Below are 15,427 nucleotides of genomic sequence, written 5' to 3'. Positions count from 1 at the left end.
GGTTGTTTTAATTTCAAGTACATAAATTTTTATGGAATTTAAAGTGCTGGTACGACTTTCTTATCAATAAGTTACTCTTTGAGATTGATTTTTCCTCCTTGAATGGAATTACTTTTCTTTTCTTCTCTAAATTGAATTGAACACTTGGACTATTCATTTCTTCTTTATATATGTAAATGTAGTTGTAACCCTGATGTATGGCCATCAAACTATCAGAGAAATTTCCAAATCTGAAATTGGTTGGCAATAAAATTCCTGATATATCTCTTTGTTCTTTTTTATTAGATATTTCTGATTGAATTCCATATACTTAAGAGAAAGCAGGATGAAGTAATAGTAGATGCTACCCTCTGCAAAAATTGACGATACTATGTGCATAATCCACTTTATTCAATCCACTTTTTACTCCTAAAATTGTAAATATATCCTTCACATGAGAAGTCTAATTAACAAAATAGAAGGAAAAAAACCACATTGAATTGATCAAAACTCTAATATTAGACATCATAAGTCATCCCCACTTTGAGAAGTCGCTTGCGAGGAATCATAAAAACTTCATCAACTTGCCTCACACTTCTTCGCAACCAATTATAGGCATAGTTTATAACTAATTTCTTCAAGAAGCTTGAACCCTTTGAAGCAACCACCTCATTTTCACCCATAAGATGAACAATATCCCCAACATTCAAAGCTTCATCCACTTTCTCTAGCTCCCTTTGAGCTATCTCTTCAATTCTCAACCTTGAAACTTCGTTATCATCTGATTCGTGTGAAGCCATATTTGTAGTGTGTGGCAGCCTAGACATGAACACATCTTTTCTTATGAAATCCTTCAACTGAATTGTCAACATCTCCTTAAAAAACTCCCACTCTGTTCTTGCATCCTTGTATCCATACCGCACAATACATCGAAAAATGCTCAGCTCACGAGGCTCCACTCTTTTAAACAAAAATCGATCTTCCGGAGGCACTGTGCAAATAGGTAGGGATTTGATCGAGATAAAGACAAGAACTGAGTGAAGAGCTGGGACATTGGCTACATAATGTGTGAAGATTGGAGAAATGCCTTGGACAAGCTCAGTGTAAAACAATGCAAGACCTGGGATCCGGTGGATGCTAGTATCAGAAGCTATCTCAACTAATTTTACCGGAGAGACTTTGTTATCAAGCTCATAAATGTACTTCTTGCGGTAGCCATAATTCCATAAATACATAATTGTCATCGTAACCATGGCAAATAACAAAGGAAGATACCCTCCATCCATAAATTTGTAGAGAACTGAGCTCAAGAATAGGAGTTCCAAGAGCCATATAGATAGGGCATAGATGACTATCAAGCATATGTGTGTCTTCCATATCATTACCATCACAAGGACAAGAAATGCAGATGTGATCGTATATACAAATGCCACAGCAATTCCTGTGAACATAACAAAAACAATGAAAATGGCTTCAATATAGAATTAGCAATTTATATAGTTTTGAAATCCATTAGAAACTTCCAAAAATTACAGGCATACAAAAGATGATAGCTAAACTTGAAGTGCTCAAAAGAAAGATCATCCGTTGTGTTTACCATAAGCGTTACCGATCTTCAATGTGTTTTTGAAACCAAGAGTGACACCCACACAAGCCAACATGAGAATGGTGTTGATCTCGGGTACATAGACTTGTCCTTTGTATTTAGATGAAGTGTGCACTACCTTAACCCGTGGGAAACAACCCAACGCTAATGACTGTTGGATGATGGAGAAGGAAGCTGAGATCAAGGACTGACTAGCAATGATGGCTGCCATTACAGCGACAACAAACATTGGCCAGTATATTGATTCTGCATATTTATAAGAGATAGCTAGTCAAATTAAGTAGAAAAAATGCAACATCAACGACAAATTTAGAAACAAAGTTTGTTGTAAGGCCAAGTAATGTACTTGGAACTGAGCTATAGAAGGCATTGCTAGCATCTTGACTATGTTGGCGGAGATAGGAAGCTTGGCCAAAGTAGGCAAAAACAACAGATGGAAAAACTATAGTGCATGAGCTTATCTGAATTGAGCGAACACTGAAGTGACCAAGATCAGCAAAGAGGGCTTCAGAACCTGAAATTGTTTGACCAAACTCAATATATGAGTGAAGGCAAAGTTGAGTGAACAAGATGATTGGAAAAAGTAGTATTATGTTTTGGTACAACTATATATATATATATTAATATAGAAGGTTCAAAGAAAAATTACTTCAAGTAAAGTTTCAGCTAGTAATTAATTGACTAGAAATTTATCAAACTTGAAATTATAGACACATTTGAGTTTGATCGTGTCAAATATAAACTATGCTGTTTGTCAAAAATAATTCTAGTCACCCAACTTAAAAATCACAAATTTTCTAGACTTGAAACTTGAAACAATACCTATGTCGTCTAATGACTACAATAGAAAACTTTAATTAATAGAGCATGGTACTCACCTGTTAGGCATAGGATGACGCCTCCAAGAGAAATCCACGCATCCTTCTTATTCCTCTTAAAGTATTGAATGATATACATTGGATTAATTGCCTTTATAACACCTGGATCGTACTTAAAGAAATTGTACAAGCCAATACTTCCAATGAAAATAAACCAAATTGTGAGTATTGGAGCAAAACTGTATCCGATTTTATCTGTCCCAAACCTTTGAACTTGGAACAAAACAATCAAGATTCCCACTGAAATCCACATGATCATATCATCAGTCAGACCACTAGCAGCTTCCTTAACTCCTCCCACCGCTGACAACACTTCACGAAGAACATCATGATATATATTATTATCACATATTGATAAATAAACTGATTAAAAATAAATTAGTAGATACAAAATTGGTTACTCTAGATATCGTATTACCTGAAATGCATGGTGTAAGGATTCCATCTCCAAGAACCATGGAAGTGCCAAGCATGGTTATGAACAATATGAAGAACTTTATTGTTTGGCTATTTTCAAGCATGGATTTCACAAAGGATGCCCTCTTGAGCCGTCGATTTGGCACATCTAGTCGGTAGTTGGACACTTCTTTGTCTTCAGCCTGCTGGTTAGGTGTCAAGCTTGCCTTGGCATGGCGGCACAAGAGAGAATACAGAGCAAAAGTTCCTCCTATATATGATTTTCAAAATATTAATTAACAAAAAATACTTTGACGATAAGAACATTGATTACATATTTTCTATTAATTAATGAATAGAAAATACGTTGATTTCATACGTTGGTTACATAGACATATATATATATATATACACATATAATACAAAAGCCTCATGTAGGGAAGCTTGTATTAATTTATTGAATAATTAAATCCCGTGAGTATGCGACTAATTGGTGCATGCATACATATAAATAATTAAAACTTGCTGGTTGGAATATTATGCATGCATGGGATGATTAGTTATGTTATCAAGTCTCAGCATGTACCAACTAATTCATATTATTAGTAATTGATTTCATAAAAATAGTCACAAATTGATGTGGTTTGATATGGTACTTTAGATTATAAAGTTACTTTTATTATAAAATAGATAAATATATCACATGAAGTTACATCAGTTTATGGATTTATTTGTATGAAATATCTTTGTGATTGTAGAAATATCATGACAAAAAATAAATTACAGACTAGCTAGATCATGTGATTATTGATATTACCTTTGCTAGGATGCTAATGAAATATAATATAATAGCTTTGACTATATATATGAATATATAAACAAGAAAATCATAATCATTAGAGATTTTGCTAAGGTGGTGGTAGGCAGATGTGATTGTGACCTTATTGGATGAATTTTTAGGGGTAGCCAGAGAAATCAGAATAGATCTTTTTAAATAAAGTAATACTGTGTAGAAATATAAAATGTGAGAGTCTCGAGAAAAACATACGTGCATGAAAAAAAAAAAAAAAACTTAAATAATGGAATTTATCTCCAGTACCAAGAAATGAAATGCATACATCATATACCTAAAAGATGCTATCATCAAAGAGAAAAATAAATGAAATAATTGATGATGATAAGCATATGTAGGAGATCAGAAGATTACCATCACCATTATTGTTCGCCGCTAACACAATGAAAACGTACTTTATCAAAGTGATTAACATAAGTGAGTAAAAGATGAGAGACAACACCCCAAGTATGTCATCATTGTGCTTAATCCCAGTAGGGAAAATTCCCGGCAACACATACAAAGGCGAAGTGCCCAAATCACCATACACAACACCAATGCTCTGAAATGCTAACTTCATTATTGTTTTCCAATCTTCAACCTGCAATCAATTAAATGTCTTACATCCCATATATGTAGAAAATTGAAAACTAATGATTATAACATGCAAATACGAAAATAAAAACCTAAAAAAATGGAAGAAATTAAAACAGAAAAAGTAAATTACCTGAGACAAGCCTTGGTTTGTGGTGAATCTACTTGCCTCTAAATCGAAAGAATCACGAAGAGCCAGCTTTTTGTGAGATAGCATGTCATTCTTACTTTTGAGTATGTCATCTTTTTGTTCTTCTAATATTTCTTGAGCTACATGATGTTCCTTTCTTGACCTTTCTTGTTCCATAGGATTACCAGCTTCCATGTCTCTCAAACAATCTACTACTCAAGAAATAATGTTGATTTTCTTACTGAAGTGTTTAAAAAGGTAATGCTGTTTTTAGAGACAGAAGCATATATATTCAAATTTCCATGCGTGCAATATGCATGCTCGGAATTTTGCATGCGGTATTAGTAGCCAGACCAATAGCAAACGCATTGTTCATGTAGACTTAATATAGAACCCACCTAAAGACAGGATGTTTCAAGAAATAACCATAAAATGCATACATGGGCTCTTTGTGGGGTTAAACTTTACAAAAAGAGTGATGCTACGCTTATTGAAAATTCGGTACCGAATAGTATAAATTATTTTTTTATTTTTTATGTTACTTTTATTTACATATTTTTTTAATCATTTTAAATATTTTAAAAAAAATCAAATTTATAAAATTATTATAAAATATTTTCATCGAGTAAAAATAAAAATAAAAACACAATTCGGTATAAATTTTCGGTATAAACTGTGGGAATGGTACTTCTCTTACAAAAATTACAACTAAAAAACCGTGCGACAGAGACTATGCTCACCCAGAGAGAGTGCAACTCGCGACAGAGAGGGAGGAGATAAGCGAATCTGGGATGACGGGCCTTCCTGTTGGCCGTGGACTCCGCTCCGTGGCGGTGGAGCTGTGCGGTGAGAGGGAGAGAGAGAGAGAGACAGCGTGGTGAGAGAAAGAGTGAGAGACGGAGAGGAAAGAGAACGTGGTGAGAGAGGGACTTACGTACGGTGGTCCCGGGAGTAGCACGACTTCCAAGCTGCGGCCTTGTCTTGTGGCCGTTTCCAGCGAGAAACGGTGGCTGCCAATGGAGGGACGTGGGGTCTTGCTTTCTTGGGCAGTGCTCTGTGAGCGGAACGTTCTCACGGTAACGGCTTGTTGCTGCGGCTGAGGTTGTGAAGGAGGTGGTAACGCACGGTGAGGCTTTGGGCTTTGGTGATGGTCGTTTACGGTGGAGGGAAAGGCTACGGTGCAACGGTGGTTGGGTTGAACGTGTGGCTAAGACGGGGGTTGTTTTACAGTGGTTGGGCTAGTCCGGGGGGCAGATCACGGTGGCTGGGTTAATTTGTTGGTATTGGGTCTTCAAGCGGTGGCCACTGGGTGTTTGGTTTCGGCGTGAGAGGGTAGAGTTCGATGATCCCTTGTAACCGGGGTTACTGCCGAGTGATGGATAAGCTGAGGTGGGGCTTGGGAAGCAAGATTCACAGAGAATAAGAGAGAGAGTTGGCTGGAAGAAATGATTTCAAAGAAGAAATAGAGAGGTAGAGGAAAAAGAAGACCGATAGAGGGAGAGGAAGAAACGGAGATGTGGAGAGAGAGCAAACTGAGAGAAAATCTGAGTTGGGCAAGGAGAGCAGCTGTGGGGAATGAGAGAATTTGAGAGGGAGTTTGCGAGACGCGAGGGAAAGTAGAAACGGGGAGTAGAGGAAGTCGGAAAGGATAAACTGACCTCCACGAAACGACGCCGTTTCCTTCTCAAGCGGCCGTTACATTTCCTGTTAATTTCATCCGTAATTAATTCTTCTTTTAAAAATAGTTGGTTAGTTCAATATTTTTCAGTTTTTTCTTTATTTTTATTAGATTTTTTTTTTACCTTGAATTTAAATTGAAAATTGATTAGATTATTCTTTTGACTTTTTAATTTTTCAATTTTTTAAAATCTCATCTTATTTTATCTTTTAAATTTTGATTTGATTTTCAAATGATATAAGCGTTCAATTCAAACCACATCTTTATTTCTGATAAAAGTCTCTTGACATTGATCAATCAATTTTTTAGTTCATAGGAAGATAGCCCAAAATTCTCGTTAGGCTCCGTGATATATATATATATATATATACACACTTTGTTTAACTATGTATTTAATCTTCTTTTCAAAATTTAAAAAAAAAAAAAAAATCAGGTTGGTCATGATTTGTAAATCCTACTAAGAGCATTTTTAATATATTTAAAACTGAATATCATTGCTATTAGTGATATTTTACAACGGTTTTTTTTACGATTAACATAAAATTATCGTAATAGACTATTTTTCTTGTAACGACTTACATAAAATTAAAAACTTGAAAATGCTATTGATCTTAGGGAGATGTTTGAAAAAGCACGAACATAATATTTATGTTTAGAGCTGCAAAATAGTTGAATTTCAACAAAAGGTTGCAGCAGTTTGTTTATTTTTTAGTTTGATCCGTTGGAAAGTTGCTTTTACAATTTTTAAGCATGTTTGAGGTACATTTACCTCCAAGCGATATTTTAAAATTGTGAAATAATTACTTAATACCATGAAACGGATTTCTTCACAAGAACTTACAGTAAAAATTTAAACATTTTAAGGTTCTTGATGGCTTAACGTAAAAGTAAAGAAATTTGTTTAAAAAATATAAATAAATTTTTTATTTTCTTGGGAGTATATGTAAACATTAATGTCTCATTTGGTTATACAGTTTAGATAAAATGAGATTATATGTTTTGTTTAAAATTAAATAAATTATTGCTATAATATAATTTTTTAATATTAATTTTATATACAAATTTAAAAAAATTAAAATGATTAGATGATATAAGATGAGATGAGATAATTTGATATTTTATAACCAACCCAGGGCTAAGTTATCAAGAAACTTGAAAATGGTATCATTCATATGATCACGTTTGAAAAGTAGAAACAGAATCTTTAAATTGAGGATTTATTATTTGAATTAATTGACATTGTCCTAAAATAACAAGGCATATTATTATAGCAAAACAAAAAGGCCGAGAATATACATATTGTACGTGCCCAAAGAAAAGGAAATAAATGAAAAAGAATTAGATAAATTTTACAATGTAAAATTTTCCAAAACACAAAAATTTATTTCATGGTATGCTCTTTTTAGGGGACAAGACGAATGTTTTTGGTGTTTTTTATTTTACAATGAGAATATCTTTTGAGTTTTTTTTTTTTTCGTTCGTGAGGCAATAAATTTCTCAAATTATAAAACCTTTAATAATTGCATAAATGAAATGCACCAAATGCTAGCTTTTTAATGTGTATTGCCGAATGTGATGTTTTAAAATTGTGGAGTTACTTCATTAGTTTGAAATATTTTTTTTTTCCAACGAGTCACATGAGAAATTCAAACACGACAATAACACTAACACCATTTTCAAGATTCATGTTTAAGTGCTAAAATTTGCTCAAAATTATCAAGTTATCAAAAAACTTGAATAATGATATCTATCATATGATCACGTTTGAAAAGAATTATTATGATAATATGTGAAATGACGTGTCCTACTACCGAACGTAATTACTAATCTATAAAACACTATGATGTTTAAGTCAATAAAGAATAGTATATGACAAATCAAGTATCTATTTAGAAGTGTTTTAAAATTACTTGATACTTATATATATAGATCAGCATCACGACGAAATTACTTCCTCATGATATTTAGCCGTTAATTCTATCCCAAAATAATAAAGATAATTTGCTTGTCATATTAGTGTACTTATCTGCTTTATTAGTCAGCGAAATATCAGGTCTTCATGTGTGTTCAACCTATAGTTTAAGCCATGTGCATTCATCATAATTTATAGTTGGGCCGCTGGGGCAATATTGGGCCCTCCAAGATGTTCAGTAACAAATGAATGTTTAGCTATGACAATAAACATAACAAGAATAAATTTCAACACAAAAAGTATGCAACAACTCGAGTTTTTTATTGTAATGTTTCGATAGGTTCATTTTCACTGGCAAGGAAAAGTTTTATAATTAGAAATATTGATTACATTCTCCGCAAAGAAACAATACATATTGTTACGATAAAACAAAGTATATCCAAAAAATTTCTCATGTTCCCAAAAAGAAAGATAAATAGAAAATATTAAAATCTCTATAATAAAAAAGGGACAATTGCGACTAATTTATAGTAACGAAAAAATTATTAATAACTAATTTTAGTTGCTAATAAAATAATACCGTTTGATACATAAAAACAATTTCTACTCGCCTCATATATTATTTTATTAAAATCTTTTAAATTTATTTCATTTTTTTTAGGAACAGGAGAAACTCCATGAATATATTTTATTTTTTCATTACAATATGTTTTGCTTGTTTGTAGATAATGCAGTGAATTTATTTCATCCCTTGACAAAAATAGAAGAAGAGATAAATCAAAAAGATTTGAAAAAAAATAATTAAGGGATTTTTTTAATCAATTGTTTTCCTAACCTGTTTGGACTTACGGTGGGAGATCTAAAAAGTACGGTAGAATGGTCTAAAGTATCAAAGTGATGTTTTTTGTAAAAAGTACTTTATGAAAAGTAGTCTCTATTTTACCTTGATATGTATAATACAAAATGAGCCTAATCATTTTAATATAATGACAACTTTACTCATCTATATTTTTTATTAGTATCATATAATCTACTCAAGACTTTGCCTATCAATATTTTTTATTCTTCTCTTATCATTTATTTATCGTTAAAGAGATTTTCTTTTTTATTATAATTATTGAAAAAACTGTTAGATTGTTTTTGTTATTATTTTATTATAATATTTTATTTTTATCAAGTATATGCCCTTTTATGTAATTTCTATCTCAAAAAGTTATTTTTTTAATTTGTTTCCAAATAAATCTAATATGTTTGAAAGTACTTTAGACATATAGATTTTAAACAATAAATAACTTTTTAATAATAGAACTTATTACGTTGAGCTCTAAGCTATAAGCCTTAAGTTAAAAGTAATATTTTCCACTACAATCCCAAACATGCACTAAAGATGCTTGGCAAATGTAAAAAAAAATTAAAACACTTTCTATGACAATTTCCCATCCTTTTTTTAAAAAAAAAAAAAAAAAATCTTTTAAATTATATCTTCTTTTTTGGAAAAGGAAGAATGTTCCATTTGTTTTTAGTTTTATTATTACAATATATTTTGTTTTCTTCTGAATAATGCAATAAATTTCTAAATACAAAAAAAACCTTTTGTTTTTTATGACAAAGAATTTACAAAAAATTATAGATAGTATAATTCAAATTGTAAATTTTGTTAAATGCCATTAATCTGATATACATTTTGTACAGTAGAGTTGAGAAAAATTTTATTTATACCAAGAAAAATTAATGAATATGTGTAATATATATTAGCATTAAACCATGATAAGTCCTGATCTCAATAATGAAAAGAATGGATGAGGATTTTCATCGGATGATGGAAGAAAGTTATAACAATAACTTTGTTTTATTCAGAGCTTATTATCGGGAAAAAGTACTTAAAAATGTCAGTCAAGTAATGAGAACCCTCATCATCTAAATTCTCTTTCTTTGGAACCAAGGGTATATTCAATGTTTCTTTTGCTTTTATTGTTATAATATGTGACACAACAATCAAAACAAAAAAAAAATAAAAAATTAAACCACTCTTATAGTTTTTTTCTATTACTTTATTCAAATCTTTCTCATTCATGATCTCTACAATAATATAATTATAAATTTGTATAAATAATGCAATAAAGATTCTAGATCATATAATCTTCAATTTTGTATGAGGAAGAAGTTACCTGAATAACTAAATAAAATAAAAGATAGTGACAAGTAATTACATCAATGAAATTGACCATATGCTAACTTACCATTGTAACTTGCTAAGAAAGGCTTGTGTTTGAAATTTTATTGTATGTTTTTTAACCATTGCTATAAAACTACCCAATGGTCTGAATCAATAGTTTTTCTTAAGAATTCACATTTAATAAATTTTTCTTAAAATGTTCTTTACGAAAAAATTTGGTCAGTTGCATCTTTGAAATACATATGATCATGTGTGTGTGTCCTGTTGTTTCAAGCACAAAATTGGCTAAGGTAAGGAGAGTAACATTTGATTTTATAATCACAATGAAAATAGTATAAATCAATGAAATATACATTTTTAAAAAACATATACCCTTTGCAGGAAATAAAAAAGCACCCATGAAAAATAGCCAAACACAAACACGTAGGAATCTTTTTTCAATTTTTTTTTTTTTTTTTAAAACTCTAAACATTGTTAACTTGAGTTTTTAAAGTAGCAACTATACAATTTCTCCTCTTTTTCCTAAAAGAGTAATGTTAAATATAGTCTTAGAATGTGCAAGACCTGTGTATTCCATTTAAAAAATTGTAGGTCCATCATTAAATTTAGTTTTTCTTGTAGGTTCTATATTTATCTACTCTTTTCAAATCGAATATGCAAGACATACATACTCTAAGACTGTAAATATTATTTCTCTATTTTTTTTTTTAACAAGAGCATATCTTTATTTGCCAACTAATCAATAATCCAAATAATTCGGACAAAATTTTCATCTATGATGTTCAAGCCATGCCACCATGGTCACTAATGGTCACATGGCTTTGAGGAAGTCTTTTGTTTGTCAATTAATCAACTTCAAATTAGCATTCAAACCCAATACCATTCAAACCGAATGGGAAGAATTTATTTTTAAAACCCAATACCATTCAAACCGAATGGGAAGGATATCTCTATTTTTAATAATCAAAATTTGGAGTTTTAATGAAAAAAAAAAAAAAACTAAAAGCTTAAAACAATGAGCCCAAAAAAGTATAACACCTATTACCATACAAACGGAACCAAATATATAATAAAAAGATACTAACAATTCTTAGAGTAAAAAACATAAGAAAATCTATTAAGCTATTAACAACAAAATATATAAATCCAACAATATATACAAAAAACAAATATATAAATTTTGAACCCACTTGTTCAGAAAAACACCAACTAAAATATACAAGCCCAAAAAACAAAACTTAAAGATATACAAACTCTAAAGCAGCTTGAAGTCCAAATAAAAAACTGCCAAACAAAATATACATACCGTGGGAAAAAATTAAAAGACATACATTCCTAAAATATAAAGCAAATCTAACTTCAAAAGATGCACCACCATTTATATATAAGGTAGTGATAGGGTTATTACCCTATAACTACCCATTTACTACTTATAAGGTATTAGGAATTTTTATTTTTTTATCATTTTATTTTAAGTATTTTTTTAACATCCTTAGCCATTAAGAAAAAATTAAATATATATATATATATATATATAATTTTACTAATAGTCACTTTCTTAACCATTAAGTAAAATTAAAAATTAAAAAAAAAAATCAAATACAATAAGAGTAGTAAATGAGTAATAGAATAGTAGTAATCCTATCATTTTCTTTATATATATAAGGGTAGTAATATAGTTGAACTGAAGTCTAGCGTGTAGACGCATAATAAGGAGAAAAACCAAAGAAAAAAAAAAGACTGACTAACTGACAAATGTAAACCCCGTCTGGCGAATAAGAAGAAGAAAAAAGAAAGGAGAAAAAGGCTAACCGACTAACACACGTAAATCGGTCAGCTTGACTCTCCATCCTTTCCCCAAACGATGGATAAGAAGGCAAAAAACAAAGCAAAAAACTTCAACCAACTGACACATATAAACCCAAACACTCAACCCATCCCCTCAACCTTACACACTGACACACAAACCCAATTAGCCGATTACTATCCCCAAAAAATTGCGTTTACCCATACCCAAAAAAAAAGTGAAAGTCTCGGACATATAAATTGAAAGAGACAAAAAAAGAGTTTGTTGAATAAAAAAGGCAAGACAAATTGGACATGAACAATAGAACGATGTAAAAAAAAAAAATTAAAAAGTTACAAAATTGAACTGAAGTGATAAAGTTGAAGTGAAGTCCAGTGTGTTGATGACTTGATGCATGAGAAGCAGCAAAACCAAAGAAAAAAAGATTGACACACTGACACATGTAAACCCATTAAACAAATAAGAAGGAGAAAAAAGAAAGGAAAGAAAGACTGACTGATTGACACACGTAAACTATCAACCTGACTTGCCACCCTTTTCCCAAATGATGGATGAGAAGGAGAAAAACAAAGTAAAAAAAACTTTGACCAACTGAGACACATAAACCCATTCCCTCAACCTGACTCATTGACACACAAACCCAACAGCCAATCATTATCCAAAAAAAACTACGTTTACCCAGATAAGAAATTAAAAAAGAAGAAGAAGAAGAAGAAGAAGAAGAAGAAGAAGAAGAGAAGAGAAAAGCAAGTCAGACATATAAATTGAGAAGGAAAAAAAAAAAAGAAGAGTTTTTGCTGAATCAAAAAGGCAAGACAAGCTGGGCATGAATAGTATATAGATGTAAAAAAATCTAAAAAGTTACAAAATCGAATAATGTACTGACTAATGGATTGATGCAGTGACAGTAAGAAATTTCAATTACCTAGACGGATCATTTACCATTAGATGCAAAAAAGAAAAAAAAATAAGCTACAATCCTCAAGCCAAGATCAAAACTTCGAAAAAGAACTACATTTCTCAATTAAAACTTATTCAACAGATCTGAACCCGAATTAAAATAAAAGAAAGCCATATAATTTTGTCCACAAAGAAAGAAATCGGGTCTTTTAAATCAAAATCAAAAAAAAAAATTAAAAAAAAAAATTAGATCTTGGATCATCTAGCAAGAGATGCAACCCAAAAAAAAAAAAAAAAAAACTACAATCCTCAAATCAAGATCAAAACTTGAAAAAATCCCCTACCCAACTAGAGAGGGCACCTCACCCGATCAATGTGATATGGGCCCAAGTCCTTCAATCTTTCTTTATCTGAGCCCCAATACCGAAAACATTAGGTAACACCGAGAAGGCCCAGCCCACAGCGCAAAACTAATTGATAACCACCCAGTAGTGATAAACCATAAGAACGGTTACGACGATGATCCACTAAGGGATGAACCCTCATATGCACATCCCCAAGTTTGAATTTGAATAATAGATATATCTATTATCACCTAAGAAACAAAATGATTAAAAGCTCTATATATGATCTTAACCTAGGTACGTAAAGGGGGACTTTTCTTTGCATTAAGAACGATTGACAACTATTCTGACTTAGGCATCAAAGGCTTCACATTGAACCCCCAAGCCATTCACTCTTTGGTTGCAGGTGATTGAGAGGTGTTTGCGATGAAACATGTCCCAAACTGTTGGCCTCGTCTATGGGATCTTGGCAGACACTCAGTGTGCTTTTCACCTGCCCATCACCATGCAATTGCAGGCAACCAGAGATTAGCGAGAAGCTTCACAAAACATGGAGGAAAGACTCCTGGAAATGGAAGAAATAACAAGGAGGCTTACTACAAAGGTTGACCTGTTGAGAAAGGAGAGTGAGGCTCTCAAATCATGAAACAAGCCTTCGGGAGAGGTTGGGACGCTCAATCAGGTCAACAGGGAAGAGATAGAGACAAACAACATGGGTGCTGGAAAGGGCCACCAAGAGGGTGAGGAAACAAAGAAGTTGCACCATGACGTGCTCAACCTGATGGACAAATATGAGGAGATGGCTAAGAAGATAGGGACGTCTTCTTCGGTCGATCAGTTGTTGTCCTACATAAATTTGCCGTTCTCGGCGGAGATTATGGCAATGCCTTTGCCTTCAAAATTCAAGGTCCCATCGGTAGACCTGTATGATGGCTCAAAAGATCGCATAGAGAGTCTTGAGACTTTCAAAGCTCACATGACGCTTCACAAATTCCCGAGAGAAATTGCATGTAGAGCTTTCCCTTTGACTCTAAAGGGGTCAGCAAGAGGATGGTTTGGTACATTATAACCAAATTCCATTGAAAATTTCAAAGAACTAGGTTGGCAATTCTTGACCCAGTTCATGGCAAGTAGAAGATGTAGGAGGCCAGTTGCGTATTTACTAACTGTCAAATAGAGAGAAGACGAAAGTTTGAAGGTGTATCTAACATGCTTCAATAGAGAAAAGATGACGGCCAATGATCAAGATGAGAAGATTATGCTAGCCACCTTACTGGGAGGCATTTGGCCAAGGACCCCTTTATGGTCGAACTGGCCAAGAAGACCCCTTCCTCTTTACAAGAGTTCATGGAAAGGTTTGACGACTTTGTTAATACTGAAGACACCCTTATCGCTTTGACTGCCCAACCTGAAAGAGGAAACGGGTGAGAATTGAAAGAAGGGCAGATAAGAGACCACGATAGGGGTCAAAAGGCAAGGAAAGACCAATAGGAGCAAAGACGGGATAATAGTTCCAAAAACCATAATGGCAGTTAAGTGCACTATTCCAGTACACAAAACCGGGACAACACAAGGGAAGAAGAACAAGGCGATGATAACTAGTGACAGAAGGAGAAGTACTATGCTTGTCACAAAACAAGGGGATACAAAATTGAAAACTATTACAACTTGAAGCAAAAGGTAGAAGAAATGAGAGGCAGTGGTGTGTTAGAACACTTAATTGCCCAGAATATCACCCTCCCAATGACGGACGAACGACCAAAAGCTTGAGTATAAAAGAAGGAGGAGTGAAAGCCCTAGGTGGCGAGAAGCACCAAGGACTGAAAGGAAGTCACGTGAACCCCGTGACCGAAGACAGAGAGTAGATGATACCCACAAGAACCCCCATTTGGGAAAAATACATACAATCGCAGAAAGGTATGCAAGAGGAGGCCCAACTTCTTTGGGAATGAAGGCGTACGCTAAGTGGGCGAGATATGAGGAAGTTTTTATTATGGAGAGACCCGCCAAACAGCCCTGAATGCAGATGTCCCCTATAATATCTTTTAGAGATGAGGATTGTCGAGGGGTCATGTATCCTCATGATGATGCCTTGGTGGTAATAATGTTGGTGGAAAATTTTACCACAATAAGGATATTAGTTGACAATGGGAGTTCAGCGGATATCTTATTCTAGGATGCCTTTAGAAAAATGG

General features: G+C 32.8%; 1 protein-coding gene across 1 annotated transcript; it reads right to left on the bottom strand.

The window, feature by feature from the left end:
* Window positions 1–373: 373 nt before the first annotated feature.
* LOC122319411 (potassium transporter 5-like) lies at window positions 374–4,756 on the bottom strand. Its single transcript, XM_043137474.1, has 7 exons — window positions 4,419–4,756; window positions 4,067–4,292; window positions 2,882–3,130; window positions 2,464–2,775; window positions 1,932–2,099; window positions 1,577–1,831; window positions 374–1,420 (listed from the first exon to the last, which is right to left on the bottom strand). The coding sequence occupies exons 1-7, from the start codon at window positions 4,608–4,610 to the stop codon at window positions 498–500; spliced, it is 2,325 nt and encodes a 774-aa protein (XP_042993408.1). The 5' UTR covers window positions 4,611–4,756; the 3' UTR covers window positions 374–497.
* Window positions 4,757–15,427: the final 10,671 nt, after the last annotated feature.

This window comes from Carya illinoinensis, chromosome 8 (genome assembly GCF_018687715.1).
Source record: "Carya illinoinensis cultivar Pawnee chromosome 8, C.illinoinensisPawnee_v1, whole genome shotgun sequence".
NCBI classification, from domain to species: Eukaryota; Viridiplantae; Streptophyta; class Magnoliopsida; order Fagales; family Juglandaceae; genus Carya; species Carya illinoinensis.
Note: the sequence above shows the minus strand (reverse complement) of the source record. Positions and strands in the feature narration are given on the sequence as shown.